Below are 24,422 nucleotides of genomic sequence, written 5' to 3'. Positions count from 1 at the left end.
GTAGGAGACACATGAAGTGCGACTTAAAAACGGTGGCAATTTTGCTGTGAAAGAAGTCATCGAATTTTCCTGGAAAGAGTGCACCAGTACCAGTGGTACCATCGGTATAGCAGGTTGCCTCAGAATGGGTGCCTTGGCAGAGTACACACCCCGAATAGGAGATATGACTTGTAGATCAGCAGAACGAAGATGATGTCTTTTGGCCTGCATCAAGAGACTCAATGCCATTAAGGGCTATGACTTTTGCTGAGCGACAAGCACAAGTACTGAAGGTTCACTAGCCGGTACTATCGGTGCAGCAGGTTGTCTCAGAGAGGGTGACTTTGACAAGGATGCACGCATAGGAGAAGAGACAACCTGTAGATCCTTAGATCGATGGCTTCGATGTGTGGTCTGCATCAAGAGGCTCAATGCTGTACACACCTGTGACACACTTTTTAAACCCCGTCATAGGTTTTGACATGGGATAAATCTCGTTGGCGAGATTAAACTCAATGGTGAACAAAAATCCTGTCAAAGGAAAGAACCTCAAGGCCGAAGCCAGAGGTTCTAGAAAAAGAAAATACAACACCAGAATCCAGTCAAAAGAGACTTCTCTCCATGGAAAATGAAGAACTGAGATACCACGAGCTGGAGTCAGGTGGGAAGGCACTCGCACATGCACTGTGCGGGCAGTTGCAAAGTTTCTAAAAACTTAAAGTGACAGTTCATTTTCATACTCCGTAGATGATATCACTCATTTGTGAGAATATGCTGCCTGCTTGCTCTAGGATAAAAAAGCATTTCAGTAGGACAATTTTTACGAATAAGACAATTGTGCTCTACAATGAGGGATTTTGAAATCCAAGCAAGACAATTAGCTCAATGTTTTATTAATAGGGGTATCCTAATAAAATTATATGTAGAGCTAACAAGTGGACATTATATGGGTCTGGATCTCCCGCAGTGGACGGTGCTCCTTACGGATGCGAGTCTCCTCGGTTGGGGGGCTCAGTTTATGGGCCACTCAGCTCGGGGCACCTGGTCCGCGGAGGAGGCCTCCTGGTCGATCAACGGGTTGGAGACCAGAGCGGTCAGGCTGGCGCTGTTAGCTTTCCACTCCCTTTTGCTGGGCAAGTCGGTCAGAGTCCTGTCGGACAATGCCACGGCGGTGGCTTATGTCAATCGTCAGGGGGGCACCAAGAGCACTCCTGTGGCGCAGGAGGCGGCTCGGCTCATGGTTTGGGCGGAGTCCCATCTTCTGGACCTCTCGGCTTCTCATATAGCCGGGGTAGAAAATGTTCAGGCAGACTTCCTCAGTCGTCACTTCCTGGATCCAGGAGAGTGGTTTCTCGGCGCCGGAGCGTTTCGGTTGATAGTGCAAGATTGGGGGCAGCCCCTGATGGACCTGATGGCCACGAGTGGCAACGCCAAAGTGCCCCGCTTCTTCAGTCGTCGCAGGGAAGGGCTGGCCGAGGGTCTGGATGCTCTGGTCCAGCCGTGGCCAACGGAGGGGCTGTTGTATGTGTTCCCTCCTTGGCCGCTGGTGGGCAGAGTGCTTCTTCGCATTGTTCACCATCCGGGTTTGGTGGTGCTGGTGGCTCCGGATTGGCCTCGACGTCCGTGGTATGCGGATCTGGTGAGGCACCTGGTGGCGGTTCCTCTTCCTCTGTCTCTCTCGGACGACCTTCTGATGCAGGGTCCCATTCCCATGTTCGACCCGTCTCTCTTCTGTCTTACGGCGTGGCTCTTGAAAGGGGTCGCCTTAGCAAGAAGGGATATTCAGACAAGGTGATCGCTACACTGTTGGGGTCCCGGAGGCTTTCTACCTCTCGGGCTTATGTGCGGGTTTGGCGTCTCTTTGAGGAATGGTGTCGGGCGCGGGGAGTGACCTCTTTTCGCGCTTCTCTGCCTAACATTCTAGAGTTCTTGCAGGATGGCCTGGATAGAGGCCTGGCTTGGTCTTCTCTCCGGGTTCATCTTGCGGCCCTGTTGACCTTTCGAGGGTTGGTGTCAGGTCAGCGTTTATCGGCTCTTCCTGATGTGATTCGGTTTCTGCGGGCGGCCACGTTGCTTAGGCCTCCCCTACGGCCCTCGGTTCCCTCTTGGGATCTTAATCTGGTTCTCTCTGTTTTGGTGCGCCCGCCTTTCGAGCCCTTGGACGACTGTTCTTTGAAGGACCTTACTTTGAAGGCGGTCTTTTTGGTGGCCATTACTTCTGCTAGGCGTATTTCTGAGCTGCAGGCTTTCTCTTGTAGGGCTCCCTTCTTGGAGTTGTCTAGGGAGCGGGTCGTCTTGCGGCCTGTTCCTTCCTTTCTGCCGAAGGTTGTTTCTCCTTTTCATGTCAATCAATCGGTGGTTCTCCCGGTCTTGGGTGGTCGGGAGGGCTCTTCTGAGCAACGGCAGCTGCGCAAGTTGGATGTCGGTCGGGTCCTTCGCTCTGATGTGCAGCGGACCCAGGAATTCCGGAAGTCCGATCATCTCTTTGTCCTCCTGGCTGGTCCTCGTCGGGGAGCTGGCGCTTCTAAGGCTACTATTGCGCGCTGGATCAAGGAGACGATTGCTTCCGCTTATCTTCTGAAACAGCAGCCTGTTCCGGAGTTTCTCAAGGCTCTTTCCACTCGGGGTCAGGCGGCTTCTTGGGCTGAGTCGTCGCTCGTGCCTCCGGTGGATATTTGTAAGGCTGCGGTTTGGTCCTCCTTGTATTCTTTTGTTAGACATTATTGGGTAGATGTTCAGGCGCGTCGGGACGCGGTGTTCGGTGAGCGTGTTCTGGTATCGGCCCTTCGGGGGTCCCGCCCGTGAGAGGGACTGCTTTGGTACGTCCCATTCGTAAAGTTAACCTCTACTGGTCTGGAGAGTGCTAAAGAAGGAGAAATTAGGTTCTTACCTGCTAATTTACTTTCTTTTAGCTTCTCCAGACCAGTAGAGGTCCCCACCCTGTCTGTTGTTGTTGTTGTTGTTGGGGCTGTTTTCGCGGGCAGTTTTTGTTTTTTGCTGCGGGTTCTAGTATTTTTCTAGGGCCGGGGAGAATTAAAGAACAGCGGCTGTGGCTCGGCTGGCTTAGCTGGCGAGCTGTGGGGACATTTTCCTTCGGGTATTTCTCCTCTGCATTTTCCAACAGCATTTGGGTATGTTATTTGTTACTCCTGTTCGGAGTATTGTTTTCTTCCTGTTTTCCAGTTCTTGGTTCTGCTTGGCTATTCGGCAGACTGAGGGAAATAGAGAAGGGAGGATAGTATATACTGTCCCAAAGTTTTGTTTTCAGTCTCCACCTGCTGGTCATGATTAGATATATACCGCAGAGGAGAGAATCCTGCATTCACCGTGGGCCTCATCTGGGGCAGCATCCTTGGAGCGGCTGGGGCACGGGCAGTGTGTCTGGGAGGGAATGCATGGATGGAAGAACATCTCAGGGGAGGAGACATAGGCATATTGGGACTGTCGGCCAAATCTCTTCCCTGAAGAAGCCCTTTCTGGAAACGTCAATCGCTCCTCCTAAACTTACTTGCTCCACTTCATCACTTCATCATGCTTCTATTCCTTTCTCTCCTCTCTTCTACCTTCCAAAGTATTTAGATTAATGCTGTCTTGTTAAAATGTTTATTTTATTTTTATTTTTCCTCTAACTCTACTTTTCACTTCTCTATTACCCTCCAGGTACTTTAGTTAGATTGTGAGCCTTCGGGACAGTAAGGGAATTTTTCAAGTACCTTTCTTATTTCTAATCTTAATGTATATTTTCTGTAAACCGCTTAGAACCTAACGGATGTAGCGGTATATAAGAAATAAATTACATTACAAAATAAATTACATTACATATATACATCAAGACTGGTTTCTCTTTAATCATCAACAAGATATGCATGAGAATCATAGATTTGTTTGTGTATTACCATTTTCTGAAACTTCACATCAGGTATGCCAGATTATTAAAAATACCTGTAAACCAGGTCACTTTAGATGTGGACATTGTGTATATTGTCAATAAGCACTGGAAACAAGTTTGCAAATTCCACACCCTCTGGATATTTTATTTGAGGTATCACACAAATTGTGAATCCACTCAAGTATTGCATAATATGTCCATGTATCTTCCATTATATAGGACATACTCACCATCAAATTAAATTGCCTATTCCGAGCACATTAGTAACATCATATTGAATCAAATTGAGGCTCTACTTACACAACATTGGTTACAACAGGGACATCAAATTAAAGATATGAGATTTGTAATACTTTTAAGAGTAAACTTAATTAGGGGAGGAGATGTATCTCATACTCTCCTAAAACAAGAAACATCAAAATACGGTCTAATAGTCCATAATTTTCACAACATATAGAAACTTTTCCTTACTAAAGCATCTTTATTTGAATTCATTGTGAGATTTTGATCTAAAATAACTCCTAGAATTTTTATGGTAGGATTAATAGAGTACAAACTTCCATTCAAATTTATACTTGTCTCTATTTCTTTCTTCTTGCAAGTAGCAGCATACAAGATTTTTTTTCTATATTGGATTTTAACTTAACATAGAAACATGATAGCAAATAAAGGCCAAATGGCCTATCCAGTCTGTCCCGCTCTTCTGTCGTGCACTTAAGTTCTTCACTTTTTTTAACTTAAAAAATTAGTGGTAGTAGGATTATAAGGGAACAATATGCTGCTGTGATGGCTCCTTGACATCTATGGACAATCATACTGTTGCTTTATTGATGGAGCACTGAACACATACATTTCACAAAAAATGTTTTTATTGATCATTGTTCCAGGCCTCTAAGGCTGGGTCATACAAATACTTTATTATTGTGACTGTGGGATTGATACAAGAGTTTGTACTGTCAGTCTGGCCATTCCTAAGAAGATTCACCACTACTCTAAATCTTCTCCATTTTGAGACAATGGTGGTGATTTCAGACATCCCTAAACTAACATTTAAATGCCCATAGTGCATGGAAATCCACATGCAGATTTTGGAATACTGGGTTGCGGCTGTCCAAGTCCGCAACATGTCAAGACAGCATGTTCTGGGCAGGACTCCCCAGAATGTCCAGGTCATGAAAAGGTGCTCAGATTGAGCAGTGTTTCATTGCTCATTGCAGGGAATTGGCAGTTCACCCACATAATCCCCACGATTGCTGTCTAATATATCAGAGATAGTCACTAGCAGTTGACAGCCACTACAACAGGAAAAAGGCAGAGGAGGGGCACTGGAACCTCCCCGACAAAGCCAAATCTGTTCTGCTCTTAAAATCAACTACCATTAAAGAAAACCAATGCCATTAGGAACATAAAAATAAGGTAGAACCCAAAAGCCACCTTCTTGAATGCAATTGGCACTAACACTAATGCAGATCCCATAGTCTCCCATTTGTCAAAATATTTTTAAAAAATATACACAATAGAGTAGTAGTTCTTAAACCTGTCTTTGGGGACTCCCAGTCATTTGGGTTTTCAAGATATTTCTAATGAATATGCATGAGTGAAATTTGCCTATAAAGTAGGTAGTAGGCTTGTGAATTTCTCTCATGCACATTCATTACTTTAAATATAGAGAAGCTATCACCTGATGTAAATTCTTGCTAATAAAACATTTATTAATCAAACCAACCAAATATGCTTACAAAACACTATAATATCACACACCTACCTACCTAAACAATCGCCTAAACTGAAACCTTCCACCCAGAACAAGGAGAACTCAGACCCCATTCTCCTACCCACCACTCAAAGGTACTCATCGCAAAAAACTATATGATAACCTCCTAGCAATGCAAGCAGCAAAACTTGAACCCTCCATCTCCAAACTGTTAACCACAACATCTGACCTCAAAGCATTCCGAAAAGAAATCAAAACACTACTATTCAAAAAGTATATTCAATCAACTTAATCTCTCCCTCTTCCTATCCCCTTTGTAATTTCCCCATGTATTGCCCACTCCTCTGGTATCATCTCTTCAACGTCTCAAAAAGTAACCTGAAACCTAATATCTTCCAGGGTAATAAATCCTGAAAACCTCAATATGTAACCTGTAACCAGCTATCTACCAATGTAATGAAGCCTGATATTTTCCAATGTAATGTAACCTGAAACCTCAATATGTAACCTGTACCAGCAATTTTCCAATGTAATGCAACCTCCTGGAAATGTCTTCCAATGTAATGCGCTTTGAACCACAAGGTACAAGCGGAATAGAAATCACTAATGTAATGTAATGTAACTATCCATAGTAAAAATGACCATCTTACCAGCAAAAACAATTTTTATATATGCAAGTCCTTATCTCAAAGTTCTGTTCCATTCAATCTTCTGATAATCTCTCTTTATCATATGTCACACTACATTATAAAAAGCTGTTTCAATGGATCATAAGCAGTCTAGCCCGACACAGGACTGTGTTTCTCTATCACGTGTCTTCAGGAGCTATGACCAGTGAGGGCTCCCACTTTCTTCTTTCACTTCAACCTTAAGCAGCCTCAAGGGAGATACAACCAAATCAGTAAATCTATTCAAGAATATATCATGTTCGGGAACATGCATATTCATTAGGGATACCTTGAAAATTCGACTGGCAGGGGGTACCCCAGGACAGGTTTAACAACCACTGCAATAGAGAGAGGAGGATATCTCTAGACACTGTGGAGACCTTCAAGGTATTTAGGTATCTAGAAAATATATACATGTTTGAGACAGTTAAGCAGACTAAATTAAAATCTGACAGGGTAGACCTTCAAGACTCCTAAGCCTTTCTATTAGAAAGAAGATTATCGAGGTAAGAATCTAATCTTCCCTTCTAGTTCAAAAGGCTTGAGTCTTGAACCAGTGGGACATATCAAAGCAAACTCCCAAGTCTAGGGCAGACAGGCGAGTCTGCTACTAGCATTGAAGACTCAAAAGCGGTGCCCATTTATGCTACCACATCCACCCTGTAAAATTTGTGAAAATATGGAGGGTGGATCAAGGAGCTACCCTACAAATCTCCTCAGGCGGAACTATCCAGGACTCCGCCTTTAAAGAAGCCACATTCCTCGTGAGTGTGCTCAAGGAAATCGGTGTTGCTTTCCAAATCTGATATACACTGAAAAAAATAGCCATCTTGAAATGGAAGCCTTAGAAACTGGCTTCCCCAGGCAGCTAGGACTTGTTAGTACAAAAAGATGATCTGAGATGAAAATCATTTGTCACCTCAAGAAATCTCCTAACATTCAGCAATGCTAAGACTTTGTTCTTTTTCATTGAACCTGTGGAAGGCACCATGTTTAACAAGACTCCTGCCACCGTAAACCTGCAGAAAGAATCTCTGTATGACATAGCCTGCAGCTCAGAGACCCTTCTCACTGAAGTGACAGCCCCCAGAAAAACTGACAGAATGGTAAGATCCATCAGCAATGCCTTTTGCAAAGGAGCCTTGCTGAGAGAATGGGAAACCATATTGAAGTTCCAAATTGGGAATGGCCATTACACAGAAGGATGCAGCCACATCGCTCCCTTCAAAAATCGTGTTCCATCAGGATGTAAAGCCAAAGAAACTTTTTCTATTCGAGCCCTAAAGCAAGAGAGGCTTGCCACCTGTACTTTGAGGGAACCAACCACCAGGCCCTTCTCTAGCCTGTCCTGAAGAAATGCTAGGACCACTGACAGTGGAGCCTGAAAAGGCTCCAAATTCTTCTTAGCACACCAGTGCTGAAAATTCTTCCAAGCCTTAATACAGGCCGCAAAAGTCACCAGTTTCTTAGATCTCAAGAGGGTACTCCAAGCAGCCCTTGCATGCCAAGGCTGCATGCTCAAGAGCCATGCCGTAAGCCCAAAGCTTTCAGGATCCCCCATGGACACTAGACCCTGTGAGAGAAGAGTTGAATGAAGTGGCAGTTTGAGACGTTGGTCTCTCTGTAGATGAACCAGATCCGTGTACCACAGCCAACATGGCCAATCTGGGGAAACAATGATTACCAACTCAGTGTGGGTCACTATTCTTCGAATGATCCAACCTATCATGGGCCATGGGGGGGGGGGGGGGGGGGAAACACGTACAACAGCCCCTTCTTTGGCCATGTTTGTACCAGAATGTCCATGCTGGTACGTCCGGACTTGAATCTTCAGCTGAAGAAGTGAGCAATTTTTTTTGTTGGCTGACAATGCCATCATATTGAACATCGGACATCCTCAGCAATACACAATGATGCTGAAGGCCTTCCAGGAAAGAGAACGGTCCCCTGGATCTAGGGTCTGCAGCTGAGATAGTCGGCCTGCACATTGTCTACTCCCACTACATGTGCTGCTGATAGTGTTTGCAGGTGGACTTCTGTCCTTTGAAATAATAACTGAGCCTCCATTTTCAGCGGGGCACTCTTGATGCCTCCCATCTGTTGACATATGGCACAGCTGCGGCAATTGTCCGAGAAGACCCTGACTGCATTGCCTTCCAGGATAATTTCCAATGATTGCAGCGCTAAATGAATGGCCTGTAGCTCCAATCTATTGATGAACTGCAACCCTGAACTAGGTGACTCTCGCAATGACCCCCCCCCCCCCCCAGCTGTAAAGACTGGCATCTGGCATCAGGATCACCCAAGAGAAGATGCGGAGAAGTAAACCTTTTGACAATGACTGACTGGAGCCATCAAAGCAAACTCTGATGTGTCCCCACTGTGCAGACCAGCAGCATCTGGAGGGAATCTGCCTGCGGAGAACAACAGGACAACAGCGTGTCCTGAAGAGTATATAGATGAGCTTTCGCACAAAGAATGACCTCTATGGTTGCTACTACTGACCCCAGCACCTGGAGATTGTGCCAAGCCTTGGAAGCTGGCATCCCCAGGATTTCCAAAATCTAGCATCATAGCTTCAGTTTGCATGGCTCTGGAAGAAATATATGGCCTTCTGCCATGTCAAAGCGGATCCCCAAGTATTCTAGAGATTGTGTTAGCTCCAGGAGGCTTTTCTGAAAATTGGTGATCCAACCCAATTGGACAACTTGAGGCACTGCTTTGTTGCAGTCAGCCTTTGAAGGGGCTTAGATCAACCAATCGTTCAAATATGGATGCACCTAGATCCCTACCTTGTGTAAGTGCGCTGCAATGACCATCACCTTAGTAAAGGTGTGAGGTGCAGTTGCTAGACTGAATGGAAGCACCGAGAATTGGAAATCTCTCCAAAACATGGAATCTCAGGAACTTCCAGTGAGCCAGAAATAGAGGAATATGTAAGCAAGTCTCCATCAAATGCAGCGAGGCTAGAAATTCCCCTGGTGCCATCGAAGCAATGACTGAACAAATGGTCTCCATCCGGAATCAGAGCACTTTCAGTGCTGTATTGACTGACTTCAGAACCAAAATGGGCCTCCAGTCATTTGAGTCTTTCCTAGGCAATATAATATATAGAGAGTATTTGTCCAAGCTCGATTCTTTGGTTGGGACAGATTCTACAGTTTAAATATCCAGGAGCCATTTCACCATTGCTTGGACCCTGATCGCTTTCTCTGGCTGTCCGGCTGGAGAGTCCACAAATTAATCCAGCAAAGGACAATGGAATTCCAACTTGAAGCCCTCTTGAATGATGTCCAGCACCCAGTGGTCTGAGCAAATTCTTGCCCAGGCCTCCCAGTAAGCCAACAACCTCCCTCCTATCCACAGGAGTTCAGCTACTGGTCTGGCGTCATTGTGACTTCTTGAAAGCTGCTGTAGTGCGTGAACCTGATGGTTGAGTTCTCCTGGAGTCTGAAGACCTCTATTGAGAACCCTGAAATAATCTCTGAGCAGCGGACACCACTGAGTACTGATGAAACTGTCCAGAAGCACAAAAAGCACCACAACCCATCTCCCCCAAGGGCATCTGGTCTACTGTCTGGTAAAAACTTAAGGTGATGATTTGTCAAATTGAACATAAGATCATCCAGCCTCTTGCCAAAGAACATGCGATCCTTGAAAATTAGCCTACTCAAAGTAGCATTGGAAGCAGAATCGCCTGCCCATTGCCTGATCCAGAGTGTTCTATGGGCGGATATAGAATGAGCAGAGATTTTGCTCATGAGCCTGACACATCATAGAGAACATCGAATACATAATCTATCCCCAAAATTAGTAACTAGGGGTATGCATCCTTCTCTGCTGTTGAAGCCTGATGCAGGATAGTATAGCAAGCACATGCGACAAAGGATGCCACTGCTGCCATCTCAAACTGTCTTTTGAGGACTACATCCACCCTCTGGTCTTGTGCATTCTTTAAAATTACTTCACCTTCACTAGGTAGAGAAGTATGTTTGGTAACCTGTGCTACTAATTCATTTTAGGCAGAATAAACAGCCCTTGGAAATCAGGAGCCAGCAAATACATGTGCCATACTCCTGGCAACCCACAAGGGACCTTCTGGAGTTTCCCAATGCTCCAATAACATCAATGTAATGTCTGGATGCCAAGGGAAAAAAGGTCTTATGAGGCTTAGAGCTACTCATGACAGAGTGCTGCGCAGCTGAGTTTTTAGATTCAACACATACAGGATTCTATGATCTCCAGCCGCTGGCTTAAAAAGATGGCATACCTTCAGGTCCTCCCCCTGGTCCGGGGACATCACAGACTCCTGACTGGTGGCCCCTGCCTGAGGCCCTGATTCCTCCAAAACTGAAGAATCATTTTGAGGGAGTAAAGGCATGGATTCTGACTCCCAGTCATCCTAGTCCTCCTCCGACTGGACAGCTGATTCCTGAAGAGGAACTATCAGGTGGGAACCATGCTCTGTGATGGAAAATCCCTATGGGCCACAACCAGCATAACCCCAGACAGCACAGAAGGGTCCCAATAGCCCATATAGGCTTTGGACATAAGCTTGACAAAATTAGAGGTAAATCCCTGAACAGGATGCCTTAGGGATACCCTTGTCTTCTCGTGGGTTCAGAGGTGTCTGCTCTTTGCTAAAGTCACCAAGTCACTGTCCAGTGGCTCCAGGGGGGATTTTTCTCCCCAAAATGGGTCACCTTTGACTTCATAACCCTAGAGGGACCAGAAGAGGCTAAACTCAAAGCTCCTGTCCTCCCCTCATGTGCCCCATGGCATGTGGAACAAGGACACTTCTCAGCTGCTATCCAGTGCAAATCTGGCATGAATCATCAGTAAAACAGCCTAAGGAGTACATCTGTAATGATTTTAATCAAAATTGAGGTATTTTTGAGGTAGACAGAATCTTTTAAAATCAAACTAAAAAATTCAATGTGGCCGTCGTGGCAGTGTTTTAGTGCCAAAAAATGGCCAGGGAGACCTAAATAAACTTCAAAAAATGTTGGAAAGGGGTTTTTGAAAGTAGGGGACCCAAATCCAAGCCCCAGAAACCCCCCCCAAATGCAATTAAAGACACCCCCCATCTCCCATAGACAATAGGCAATTCTGCTGATGCTGTGCCTGCCTCAATTGAAACAGCAGCTGGAAGATGGTGAAAACCACTGCCTCAGACAAGCATTTAAAAATAGTTCCAGATGCTTGTTTCTTCAGGCTGCCAGTCAGACTGTGTTACAACCTGAGACCCCTGCTTCTCAGACACAGCTTCTCAGACATCTTCAGGGGGGAACGCAGCTGGCAACTGAATAAAGTCCTCAGGACTGATATGGATGCCATACAGTCTTCACTCCAGCTCCGGTACCAACCAGGAGCGAGCTTTGATACCAGGGGAATGGTCCCTGAGCCACCAAAAGTGTTAGTGCAGGCTAGCTAGGTAGGTGCCTGAAAAAAAATGTTGCTCTCTAAGATACAGGCCTCTGACATAGAGAGTCTGTCTCTTCAATAAAGCAGAGCTGCCCCAGGGAACCTGGGGACCTCTGTAGCACTGAGAAGCCTTTAAAAATGAGACCAAAAAGCCCGAGAATAACAAACCAAACAGAGCAGATCAAAAAGACACCTTCAATTAGCATATAGAAGGAGAAACTGAAGAGAAGCACAGTGCAGAGATAGGAAAGGCATAGCCCAAAAATGTAATGATGCCTTTTACACAAACGTGCGAGGTGAATAACCCACTGGTTCAAGATTGCCTTTTGCACTAGAACTTGAGGTTGCAAAAAGGTAGACTCAGGAGTAATATCAGAAAATAATTTTTCACAGAAAGGGTGTTGGATGCTTGAAATGCTCTACAGAGAGAGATGGTAGAATCCAAAACTATGAATGAATTAAAAATTGTGTGCGATACACACAGGGGATGCTTAAATAGAAAGAAAATAGAAATGCAATATGGCTGTTGAGATGTTACCTTGAGCAAGAATGGTGGGAGCTGAGCCTAATGCCAGACAGACTTGTATGGTCTGTGTCATGTACATGGGAAGAGCAAAAGAAAATCCAGCTTGGGGGGAGTAAAGCCCGATGCCGGACAGACTTGTATGTTATGTATCCTGCATGTGGTGAGAGAAAAAGAAAAGCTAGTATGGAGAAGCGAGCCTGATGTTGGACAGAATTGTATAATCTATGTCCTGCAACTGGAGAGACAGATGATGGTTTGACAACTCCAGTGTGCTGATCATTTTATTATTATATACTATGAGTGGGGGGTACTATGCAGCTTTGGAAGGAGGGGAAGGCACCTTGACTGGTAAATTGAATGGCATAGTGGTGATTTCACAACCAGCATTTAAACATGTGTGTCCCATAGCGTGGTGAGCAAGGCTTTGGTCACCTTGTTGGGAAAGATTGGATGGACCATGAGGGTCTTTTTCTGCTGTCATTTACTATGTTAGCTCTGGAAACAATAGATGTTCATGATATTACAATGACTGATATGAATGTTTATGTCCTGACATATGTATGTTTTTATCACCATTTAGAAAATAGTTATTTATGTAACCATCCAATTTCCAGTTTTGCTGTCCTTAGATTGGACATCCCAGTTTGTAGAATAGCTGTTCATTTTGCATGAACTGAGCTTTAGCGGTGATACATTGGCTTGGATGTTCAAACTTGGACTTGGAGAATCTTTTTAAAATGCTGTTCAGTAGTTCTCACTGTGGTTCAGTCAAGTTCCAGATATGGCTTTGTAACCTTTTCCAGAATGATATATTTTGGTGACCTTTTTACCTCATCTCTCCAGGAATTTCCTTTGATAGTGGGCATAGCATTTTTGTAGAAACTTTGTGGTGACTACTCATTCTCATGGTAAAGTTCAATATGCAGTGAAATTTAGATTAAGAAGGGCTGGCTGCAATCAAGCCTGTGTCATTTGAATCTAATTATCAATTAAATTTGGCTAACTGGTTGATCAAGGTGCAATTACTTTTTCACGAGTGATGTGAATTTTAGATAACTTCTGTTTCTTAAATAAATTAAGTACTGTTCCCTTTGTTTAATATATTTTGTTTAAAGACCAGAAACCATTCAATGCGAAATTATGCAATAATAGAGGAAATTAGAGGGATGGGACTTTTTCAGATCATTGTATCTTTTCAGATGCTCTTTTCGGAACTGCTTCTATTCTCTCAGACCCACATTCTATAAGTGGCACTTTAAGATAGGCACCTAACTTAAGTCGAAAATGTTGTTTAAAAAATTAAAAAAGCATTTAAAAGGTAAAATGTAGAAACAGTGCCTTCATCGCACCTATGGAGGCATTTTACAATGCCCAATTCCTTACATGTACCTCATTTTAGGCCCCGTCATCTTCTCCTTCTGTTAATAACTGAGCAATGAATTTAAAGACACCTTTTTGTACTGTCTTCCTCTTTAGAAATCCTACCATCTCTATCTTACAAATTCCCCGTAGGTTCTTTCCCAAATACAAATTTTTACTATATAGTGTAAACCAAATATCTCTTTACCAGTCTACCTTATCTAAGCACAATTTATTTAAATGGCTGCTAGTACATCCAAAACTGCCCAAAGTAAATCATTTATTTTATCTTTATTTTGGCTTGCTGTCAATAATTTCCAATTATGTGTACAATATACCATTACACTACAAGAGGGAAATTTTATAAGAAGGCATTTAATTTTAGGCATTAAGAATGCAGGTAAATGCTGGCATTTTAGTCATTTACATGCATAGCAGCCACTTAAATAAATGACTGTTTATAAAATATCAACTATCATGAAATACATGTGCTTTCACTATGAGCAAAGGTGTGAAGTTTGGATGGAGCATAAGAGGAATCCACACTTATATGCATAGATTGCAAAATTCCCTAATTCACACATGTATGTTAACATTTACACCAGACCATGATCTTGTATATGTGCTAACATCTACATCTATGTGCATTCTTTCACACCTGTGCTAGTATTTCATAAAATCAAGTAAATGTATTCTAGACTTTACAAATAGGTACATGAAAATACTAGGTGTGATTTTATAAAATTATCTTCTAAATGGTTAGGTATTCTATTGCACAAAAAATTAAAATATCAGTTGTTACTTATATTCTGCATACTCAGATCAAAAGGAGCAACAAGAATCCTTAAAAGTTCACTACAAGAAAACAGATCTGAGACCATGTTCATTACCAACCTCGTTTCCTCAGTGGTCATATAGAAAACATCATCGGGAGCATCAATCCAATTCATCCTCCTCCTTTTCACTGGTGGCATGGATCCACCACGAATTAATCTGACTTTTGTTGGGTACGATTTCCCATTGAGTAGCAAATTTCGGCTTGGTCCCTGGCAGAATACATAAAGAAAAATGACAATACAGACTGTGGAAAAAGCAATCATATGAAAGCATTTATTGTTTATAAGGAAGTCAATGGGTTACATTCTTAAAATAAGAATTTAAATTTAGTAAATAAATACAGAGCTCAGAAAAAAAGCAAACAACAGTGTTAGAGACCCTTTCCAGGTTATAGCAGGACAACGCATTATAAGCAAAAGCAGAAAAAAGCAAAGCATTACTAATGCACCTCAAATCAGACTTCTTTTCAGGTTATTACGGTATATGTTTTATTGCACCAACATCAGAATTATCCAAAGAGGTTACTCTAAAGAAATTTTCAAGACCACATAAATCCTTTTGATCTGAAGAAGGGATTAATGTGCACCCGTATTGGTACCATTTTCTTTGGATAATTCTTAAATTGGTATATCCAAAAGGTATCAGTCCTTAATAAAATCTGTTCTACAAGCTAAATCTATTCTCTACATAAATTATTTCTTTCTTAGGAAAAAGTTGAGATCATAAAAATGCATGAAAAAAACCCTTCACCAAATCAGATGGTATTAGAAAAACAACTATAATTTTAAGATTTTAAATGCTGAAAAGCTGTTGTATAGATAATTTCCTATGCATTTCTGCAGCTCTACAAACATGTACTGAATATCCTTAAATTCTTCTTCGGAACTCATCTTTAAGGAATTTTGGCCGAGTGTATGCACAAATCCAGAATATAAAAATGGTTAAAATCTATGATGGGCTAACCAAACCATTTTACTTTTGATGTAATTGCAAAAGTACATAATTTCATGTTTCATTTTTCTATATGGTGCTGTAAGATAATAAGGACTAGCAAACATCAATCAAAATTTCTAGCATAGAGACTGAAATGTTAATTTCTCCTTGTGACAACCTAATTCATAAGTATATATAGGCTGGTCTCTGGAGCTGGCAATGCTGAAGCACTTAGGCCCCCTTTCATCAAGCTGTGTTAGGGTTTTTTTTATTCCTAGGAGCGGCGGAGTTTTTACTGCAGCTATTTGCTACAAAATGCAGCTTAATAAAAGGAGACCTTAATTAAAGAATCGAGACCTATTATGAGGAAAAAGCTAAAGTTTTCAAAGGTTCAAAATTTAAGGCTTATGTATATACTAACACTATAGCCCTCATTCTATAAAGTCCACCTAAAATTAGGCACCTATATTGGTGCACCTAACCGATGTAGGCGCCTAACTTGATTAATAGGCTAAATTGTGCCACTAACTGGCACTTAACAGGTATTTAAGCCAGGAAAACCCTGGCATAAATAGGGTGCTCCTAAATCTAGGACACCTAGCAATTCTTAGGCAGCGTTAAGCGTGATTCTATAAAGTGCACCTAACTTTTATAGAATTGTGCTTAGTGCTGCACTAATTGACGCCTAATTTTTAGGAGCCATATGTAGAATTGAATCCTATGTTCTAGTGTTAATATCCACAATGCAATGCCTAGGATCCATGTGTTATCTGAATACTTGTTAATATTACCACACACTTAACTTAAGAGTGTATGCAAATGCCATCCTCCTCCCTCCACCCAGGAAAGAGAAAAATTACATAATGCCCCATTATTAGATATTAATGCTGGATAATGCAATGCTTAACACGAGTCACTTAAATGTAGGAGATGTTTGCTTTCATGCTCATGTTCAAGTTAACATATATCACTTACCCTCTCACCCCAAAACACAATTATTGTCCTCTGAAGCCCCCCTCCAATTAAATCTCTATTTTTAATCACAAGATTGAAAATGGGCCCCGCAGGTCCACAAATTCCCCTCTTCTTCTCAAACAATTATGATCCTTCTAGAAACTGTAACACTAAACCACAGAGAGGTATTTCCAACCCATAAAATGCCAAAAATATCTCCATTCCTTCCTACTTATGGTCTCCTAGGTGCCATCAGATCTTTGCCAAAAAGGAGAGGGTGTGTTTTACTCCTTTTGGTCATAGTGCAAAATGGCACAGATGCACTGACTTGAAAATGTTCCTGTTAAGTTGTATGGGTGTCCACCTACATTTCTATCAATAGGGTGGTGGGGGAGGGGTGCTGTTTTAGTATCACATTTTCAATAGTAAGAAATGGGCAAGTTCTGCAGGATTCTAGGAACTCTGTCTGCCCCTAGTGATTGAAAACAAAATATTGAAGCACTATCCCCATTAGCACTACCTGCACAACTTAAAGGTAACATTGGAGAGTAGTGGTTTCATTTTGTGTAGGTAAGAGTTGATGGATGGGGTGGGAGAGAGGTTTCTATGTATGTTTTATATTTTGCCCACTTTCCAAAAAGGATTTGTAGTGGATTATAATCAATGAAAACCTCAACATCTGAGGGATTTACTGGTTTCTGTGTTCAGTGGGCTGTTAAGGAAATGATGAATTAGGTAAAAGCTTTAGAGAGGAAAGAGAATGGGATTCTTGCACTCACTGGTCCTTTGGGTTGATTAACATGGAGTGGCATTTTTGATAGGACATCTAAGTCTGGATTGTCCAGAAATTGGGTGGAGAAAATGTCCATTTTTGAACCTGTAAGACATCTATTTTTTTTTTAATAGATGTTTTGATCTAGACGTCTAATTTTTTTGCCATTATCAAAAAATAAATAAAGTTCAAATTATAAATGTACATAACAAGCTTTCTGCATGTAGGAGGGCCAGCAGAGAAGTGGGGCACCCTAGCAGGCACTGCTGTGAACTTCACCTTATGGATGCCAGGTACACATACTACCATTACTTTATATGGTGAGCCCTCTAAAATTCCCCCAAAACCTATTGTACCCATCTGTCTTACCATCCCAATAGCAATCATGTCTGCAGGTGTCACCTATAAGGCAGTACAGTGGATTTTTGGTGGTGTACTAGTTAGGGTGGCATAGGGGCCTCGGTCCCCTTCTCTGCAATATTCACCATGCTATTCCAGAGACCTTCTTGCAGCTCTACTAGAACCGAGACAGATTTGTACTGTTTCATGCAGATATTTGGGGATAGGAGGGGGTCAGTGACCACTAGGGGAGTGTGTGAGGCCCGTATTTTCATCCCTCCAGTGGTCAACTGGTCAGTTTGGGTACCTTTTTGGCCCTTATTCATTTTAATAACAGGTCTAGCTGAAAACATCCAAATTATGCCCTGGACATTTTGTAAAATGTTTAATTATCACTGTAAAACATCCAAATGATAAGCCCTCCCTAAATCCCACCCAAAACACACCTCTAATATGCTCCCTTGAGGTTTAGATGCACTAGAGACAAAAAGATCAGAAAAATGTCTAGAAAGTCAGTTTTGAAAATGCCCACTTGGACATTTTGACTAGTAAGATGTCCCAAGTGCCGGTTTATGCCGTCTTTTGGACATCTATCTTTTTGAAAATAGATAGTCTACACTATCATGGCCATGTAGCTATGTTTTCCATGTAACTTTTTTACTACATTGAGCAATTTTAATACAATGCTTGCATAAAAACTGGCTGTTTGAGATTAAATGTCTTAGGGACATCCTGACATGTATCACTGTTAGCCCATGTTATTTTACCACAACATAAGAACATAAGAATTGCCGCTGCTGGGTCAGACCAGTGGACCATTGTGCTCAGCAGTCCGCTCATGCGGCGGCCCTCTGGTCAAAGACCAGCACCCTAACTGGGACTAGCCCTACCTGCATACGTTCCGGTTCAGCAGGAACTTGTCTAACTTTGTCTTGAATCCCTGAGGGTGTTGTCCCCTATGACAGATTCTGGAAGAGCGTTCCAGTTTTCTACCACTCTCTGGGTGAAGAACTTCCTTATGTTCGTACGGAATCTATCCCCTTTCAATTTTAGAGAGTGCCCTCTCGTTCTCCCTACCTTGGAGAGGGTGAACAACCTGTCCTTATCTACCTTCAGTACCTTGAATGTTTTGATCATGTCTCTTCTCAATCTCCTCTGTTCGAGGGAGAAGAGGCCTAGTTTCTCTAATCTTTTGCTGTACGGCAACCACTGTTCCCTCTAAGCTGAGCAGGAGTCCTCCACCCACAGTCTCACCAATAGAGGGTGCTGTTTTACTGTCACATTTTTCAATTGTGAGGGACATGCAAGTTCTGCAGGACTCCAGGGAACATACCTGTCCTTAGCGACTGAAAATATTCCACCCCCTAGTGGTAGCAATGCAGCTGGAGGACACCTGCTCAGCTTAGAGGGACTGCGGCAACTCCTCCAGCCCTTTAACCATCTTAGTCACTCTTCTCTGGACCCTTTCGAGTAGTACCGTGTCCTTCTTCATGTATGGCGACCAGTGCTGGACGCAATACTCCAGGTGAGGGCGCACCATAGCCCGGGGCAGCGGCATGATAATCTTCTCTGATCTGTTCGTAATCCCCTTCTTTATCATTCCTAGCATTCTGTTCGCCCTTTTCGCCACCGCCGCACATTGCGTGGACTTATCGATCAGAACTCCCAAGTCTCTTTCCTGGGCGGTCTCTCCAAGTACTGCCCCGGACATCCTGTATTCGTGCATGAGATTTTTGTTACCCACATGCATCACTTTACACTTACCCACGTTGAACCTCATCTGTCATGTTGATGCCCATTCCTCAAGCCTGATTATGTCACGTTGCAGATTATCGCAATCCCCCTGTGTCTTCACTATTCTGAACAATTTTGTATCGTCCGCAAATTTAATCACCTCACTCGTCATACCAATGTCCAGATTGTTTATAAAGATGTTGAAGAGCACGGGTCCAAGCACCGAGCCCTGCAGCATCCCACTGGTGACGCTCCTTCAGTCTGAGTATTGTCCATTTACCCCCCCCCCACTCTCTGTTTCCTATGCTCCAGCCAGTTTTTAATCCTTTTAATGTAATGAAGCCTAGCTACTAATAACAGAAGTTAACAGTAATAACATATTCTAATGTAGCCCGTGTTAGTAACCAGTGGCATAGTAAGGGAGGGTGCGTCCTTCCTAAGGGCATAATACGCCTCTTCCTCTCTGCCCCCGCTCCTCTCCTTACTGTGTGTGCCCCTAGCTTTCCCCCGTACCTTTTTTAATTCCCCAGCATGAGGTTGCTGCCTGTGTCAGCATTGACGCTCTCTCTGATATCACTTCAGGGACCATACCCCTTAATGTTGGTGTTCAACGTCATCCACAATTTTGTCCTGGGATATTTTATAGAATATGATTCATTTCCATTTTCTTAGGAGACCTCTGCATGCCGAGACCATAAGGTTAGTGAGGGTACCATCTATTAAAAAGGCTAGATAGGTTTCAACCTGGGCCTATTTTATGGAATAGTCAGTCTCAAGTTCCAAGAGATAAACAGAACTGTTTTGCCTTTCAAAAAAATTTGAAGGCTTTTTGAAAAAAATTTGCAGAGGAATTTAGAACCTGAATGGGGATGTTTTAGGGAATTTTTATTTGGGAGAGAGCAAGAGTTACAGTTTTTATGACTGACTGTTTAACTTTGTGTTTTGGTCAACTGATTGTAAATGTCTGAATTGTAATCTACCAAATGACAGAAGTATTTCTTGCACTAGCAGGAGAGAAGCTGATATACATAAATAACACTTGAGCTATCTTCCGGTATCAGCGCTTGTTTGTACAAAGCCCTGTTAAAAAGAATAGCTTGGTATAAAAGTATTTATTCCTTAAGAGCGCATAAAACATTTTATTTAAGTCTGCTCAAGTTATGGAAATCCAACACATACTCTGATTGTACCATATCAGCAGCTTAGAAATGTAAAAGCAAAGGAATTCTGCCTCATGAAGTGCTTTTGTCCTTAAATAGGCTCTCTGGTTACTAAAATAGGCTCTTTGGAAAAAAATAAAATAAAATCAATGTGAAATCTATTTTGTCATTTCCATGCCTAGATTATTTCCCTATGTTCCCTTCCTGCTGTCCTGTCACATTTTGAGTCTCTTTACAGGCCAGACACAAATAGCCAGTACCCTCCAGAATCAAAGCCAAATCTAAAATACACTTACTGATATGCTTTAACTCCAAAATCTTATAATGAAACAGCTTCTAAAATGACAGAAATCAGAATTGTCGATGGAAATATTTAAAGTTATCTCTCTAAACAAATTCCCCTAGCACGTTCCAAGAAACTGAAGAAAACTTGAGTGGTTGCTTACTCCAGCCTATCATGTGATGACCATTAATTTTATACATCTAAGAATATATATTCTCACGCATAAATATATATGAACAAATGCACAAAACACTTTAACACTGTCCTAACAAGACAGGAAAACTCTTAATTGATTTTAACTACTCTGGTCATTTGGGAAAAGCTCAGAGCATGAGAATATATTTGAAACAAAAAAAAGTGATAGTGTAAACTAGAGCAAATAAATATTTCAAACATGAAATCTCAGTTAAATCATATCATCTAGTGAAACCCAAGTTTTTCAGATGGACTAAGTTTTCCTGGGTGAAAAACCCCATTGTTCGAATACAGGTTAAAAAAATGTATGCTCCATACAACAATCTACACCTCTTATTCCTAAATAAAATGCTGCTTTTTTTTCCAATATGGTCTATTTTAATACCTCTCTCACCATGATAGTTCACAATTGCATATTTTTTAGCTCCAGTAACAAACTGATATGAGACCTTGTGTTCACCCTTGCTAGGCATATAGAGATGAAATGAAATATAGTAAGCATCATGGAATTACACTATGTCTGAAGCTTTGTTTTATTCTCCACCAATGAAAAGACGAACCCTGACCTACAGAACAAGTATTAAATTCAAAATACCAAGGACATAATGGAAATTAATACTCTATGCTTTAAACAGGGAGCTCTTTTTAGAGACAGTTCAATTTTGTTTTTAATGAACAATCTCTTACCATTTGTCTGGTTTGTCCGTGGTTAGGCATACCTAACAAACATGAAAGAGAATAGATCTCGTAAGACACCATATTTTTTAGATACAAAAACAGAAAAACACATTCCTATGCTTGTAATTAGTTTTATTTCGTGACAACCATTCTCAAAATCAACTCTCTTGGGGAAGAGCTACAAATGTTTCTCTCATCTGTCTTCCAATTGTGCTCAAATCTTACACTGGAACTGGTCTCTTTTCTATAACTACACTGAGTAGAAAACTTGTAAAGATTATAATGAAAACAACCCTCAACACAGGTACACCTAGCATCTCGAGAATGAAGCACGGTGGTGATTTTTCATAGACTCATGACTTTTTCCTCTAATCAATCCCAGGATGTGTGTGTCAAAAACGTCTCCTAGAACTAAAAATAACAACTAGCTCTACCATTACTGTACCTAGAACAAACTGGGTAGTCTTTCCTCTTCTCCCTTACATTTTATACAGAATTTACTTATAAATTTATTTTGGGTGGTAATGACCAAGACTTTAATTTCACCACTATCCTCCTTTTATTAAAAGAAATTCCAAAAGCCTGCTTCCTATAGTGCATCCATTGAACTGGACAAACATTTAGAACCAGACACATGGTAAATAACTACCAGCAAGTCAATCTACTCTATACTATGACAATCCAATCAGACCAGGGGTACTGAGAAGAACTGCTGAATACAAAATGCAAAATAAACTGCTGAAAATGAATTACACTGGTCAACAAAAAAAAAAGGTTTTCTTTGCTACTGAGAACTTAAGAAGTGTTCTTAGGTAATTTAATGATGCTGATTTCAGATCTGTAATTGAAATTCAGCTAGCATGTCAGGTTTCTGAGATACAAGTTACAGATTTTTGGGACAGTTTGCCATATCGGCACAATATTGCGAGTATGAACTGTGTCCCACCAAACTTGTATTAAGGAGTTTACTCTGAAAACAAACATGAAGACAATAAGGAGACATGTTACAGCATATATTTATGTCTCGCTTAACTCGCACAAAGTGATGTCAGCATGTTCAGAAACGTCTGACACACTAGCTTTTACGCTTGTACTGCACATTTGTCTCTCTTTGCAAGAACCAACAATAGTCTCCCATCATACTCGGATTGAACTTTCCCTGATATCTGCTTTCCATCACCTTGATATCTTGATGAGATCTTTCTCCATGCTCATCGCTGACATCACCAAGATTGGGTGGGAAGAAGTCAAGGTGAGAATGTAAGAAGTGCATTTTAAGTGATATTCTGGCATCCATTAGATGATATGCTGACAGCATGTTCTCCACAAGTTCAGCATAATTCTCTGATCTGTAATTACCAAGAAAATTCTGAACAGCCAGTATGAATGCTTCCCATGCTGCTGATTCAGCTGGGTTCAGCTTCTGTTTGAATGCATCATCAAGGATTAGTTCACGGATTTCAGGTCCAACAAAAACACCCTCTTTGATTTTGGCTTCACTTTTCTCAAAACCAAATGTACTTCTTAGGTGCTGAAACGCATCACCATTACTGTCCATTGCCTTTACAAAATTTTTCACCAGACCCAGTTTCATGTGAAATGCTGGAAGATAGATTTTCTCATTATGTACTAACGGCAGGTGCTTCACATTGTATCTGCCAGGTACGGATTTATCTCGGTTTGGCCATTGTTTCTGCCTGTAGTAGTTGGCATCATCACGACTGTTCCAAAGACACAAGAAGCACATGTATTTGGTGTACCTCAGTTGCAGATCTAGGAGTGACACAACTCTGAGATCACCACAGAGGTTCCACTGGTGATCTGCATAGTGTGTGAGTTTTAAAAGTGTCTCCATCGACTCGTACGTTTCCTTCAACCCAACTGCATGAGCAACAGGAACAGATGGTTTCTGGTTTCTATTGTGTAAAAGTACCACTTTAAGGCTTGCTTTGCTTGAATCAATGAATAGTCTCCATTTGTTAGAAACGTTCATATCCCAGTTCACGAATGAGACCATTAATATCAGTACAAAAACAAATGTTTCCTTCCATTTGGTAAAAGGAAGCCAGGATAGTGTGACAATCACAGAAACGAGATATTTTGGTGTCCTGCCTTAAAAGATTACATTGCTTCAGCCTTGAACCCAAAATAATTATAAAATCTTAAACAAAAACAAACAAAATATAAAAATTCACAGGTAGAAAAAGCTGTACAATCAATATTGTGTTACAGAAACAGTAAAATACCGACGCTTCACGGTAGTGTTATTGACAAAAATGATATAAACACAAACATGCATAACTTAAAAACAGGATGCAATAGACGAAAATTGTTTTCAGATTTAGAGTCAGCATCTGGCCCTTGTTAAGATTCAGGTGACAGAACTTCAGTAGCAAAATGCTTGTTGACCAGTGTTATTCAGAGTCACCAAAATGCCAGAAAAAGACTATATTTTTAATAACTTTCTTTCTTAAAAAGGAAGATACACTAGATGTGGAAATGGAATACTTCACAAGGCAGCAAACAATGTGGTGTCACAAAGATAAAGGAACATATAAACATATAAAAATAAATATGCAAACAGATTTCTTCCAACATAATTTTGCATTCATAAAATGACTAAAAGTATGCAGTGATGGAGGGGCTGTTGTACTAAGATCTCTCATGGCAGAGAAACAAATGTGAATACAGTTGTTTGGAGATTGCTCAAAACTGACCAATTCAATAAGCATCAGAATTTTATTCTCTAACCAAGTAGAAAGGTACCTAGCCTTAGTTCTACTTATTTCCTCCATTATAATTTTCTGTCTAAAGATAAAAAGAGTGAAAGGAAAAAGAACAATGAAAAAAATGTGGAAAGATAAAAGCAGGAAAAATTTTTTTATGTACTTGAAACATTTCATTGTTCAGTCTGAACAGAAAAGTCATGAAGAAAATCACAAAACAAAATAAAAAGAAATTACTTGGATGAATTTCTG

At 41.5% G+C, this 24,422-nt stretch overlaps 1 protein-coding gene across 8 annotated transcripts in view; it reads right to left on the bottom strand.

Annotated features, from left to right (window-relative positions):
* MTA1 (metastasis associated 1) overlaps positions 1-24,422 on the bottom strand; it is a 428,762-nt gene that overhangs the window by 8,077 nt on the left and 396,263 nt on the right. For 6 of the 8 annotated variants that reach the window (XM_033951860.1, XM_033951862.1, XM_033951861.1 and 3 more), the window contains 2 exons: positions 21,454-21,485; positions 14,454-14,605 (listed from right to left, as the gene is read on the bottom strand). In XM_033951860.1, coding sequence (XP_033807751.1) covers positions 14,454-14,605; positions 21,454-21,485 — 184 coding nt within the window. The remainder of the gene's footprint in view (positions 1-14,453; positions 14,606-21,453; positions 21,486-24,422) is intronic. The other 2 variants (XM_033951865.1, XM_033951863.1) reach the window with 1 other exon arrangement.

The sequence above is a fragment of the Geotrypetes seraphini genome, chromosome 7 (genome assembly GCF_902459505.1).
Source record: "Geotrypetes seraphini chromosome 7, aGeoSer1.1, whole genome shotgun sequence".
In the NCBI taxonomy this organism is placed as follows: Eukaryota; Metazoa; Chordata; class Amphibia; order Gymnophiona; family Dermophiidae; genus Geotrypetes; species Geotrypetes seraphini.
The sequence above is the reverse complement of the archived record's forward strand: the minus strand, read 5'-3'. Positions and strand labels throughout refer to the sequence as shown.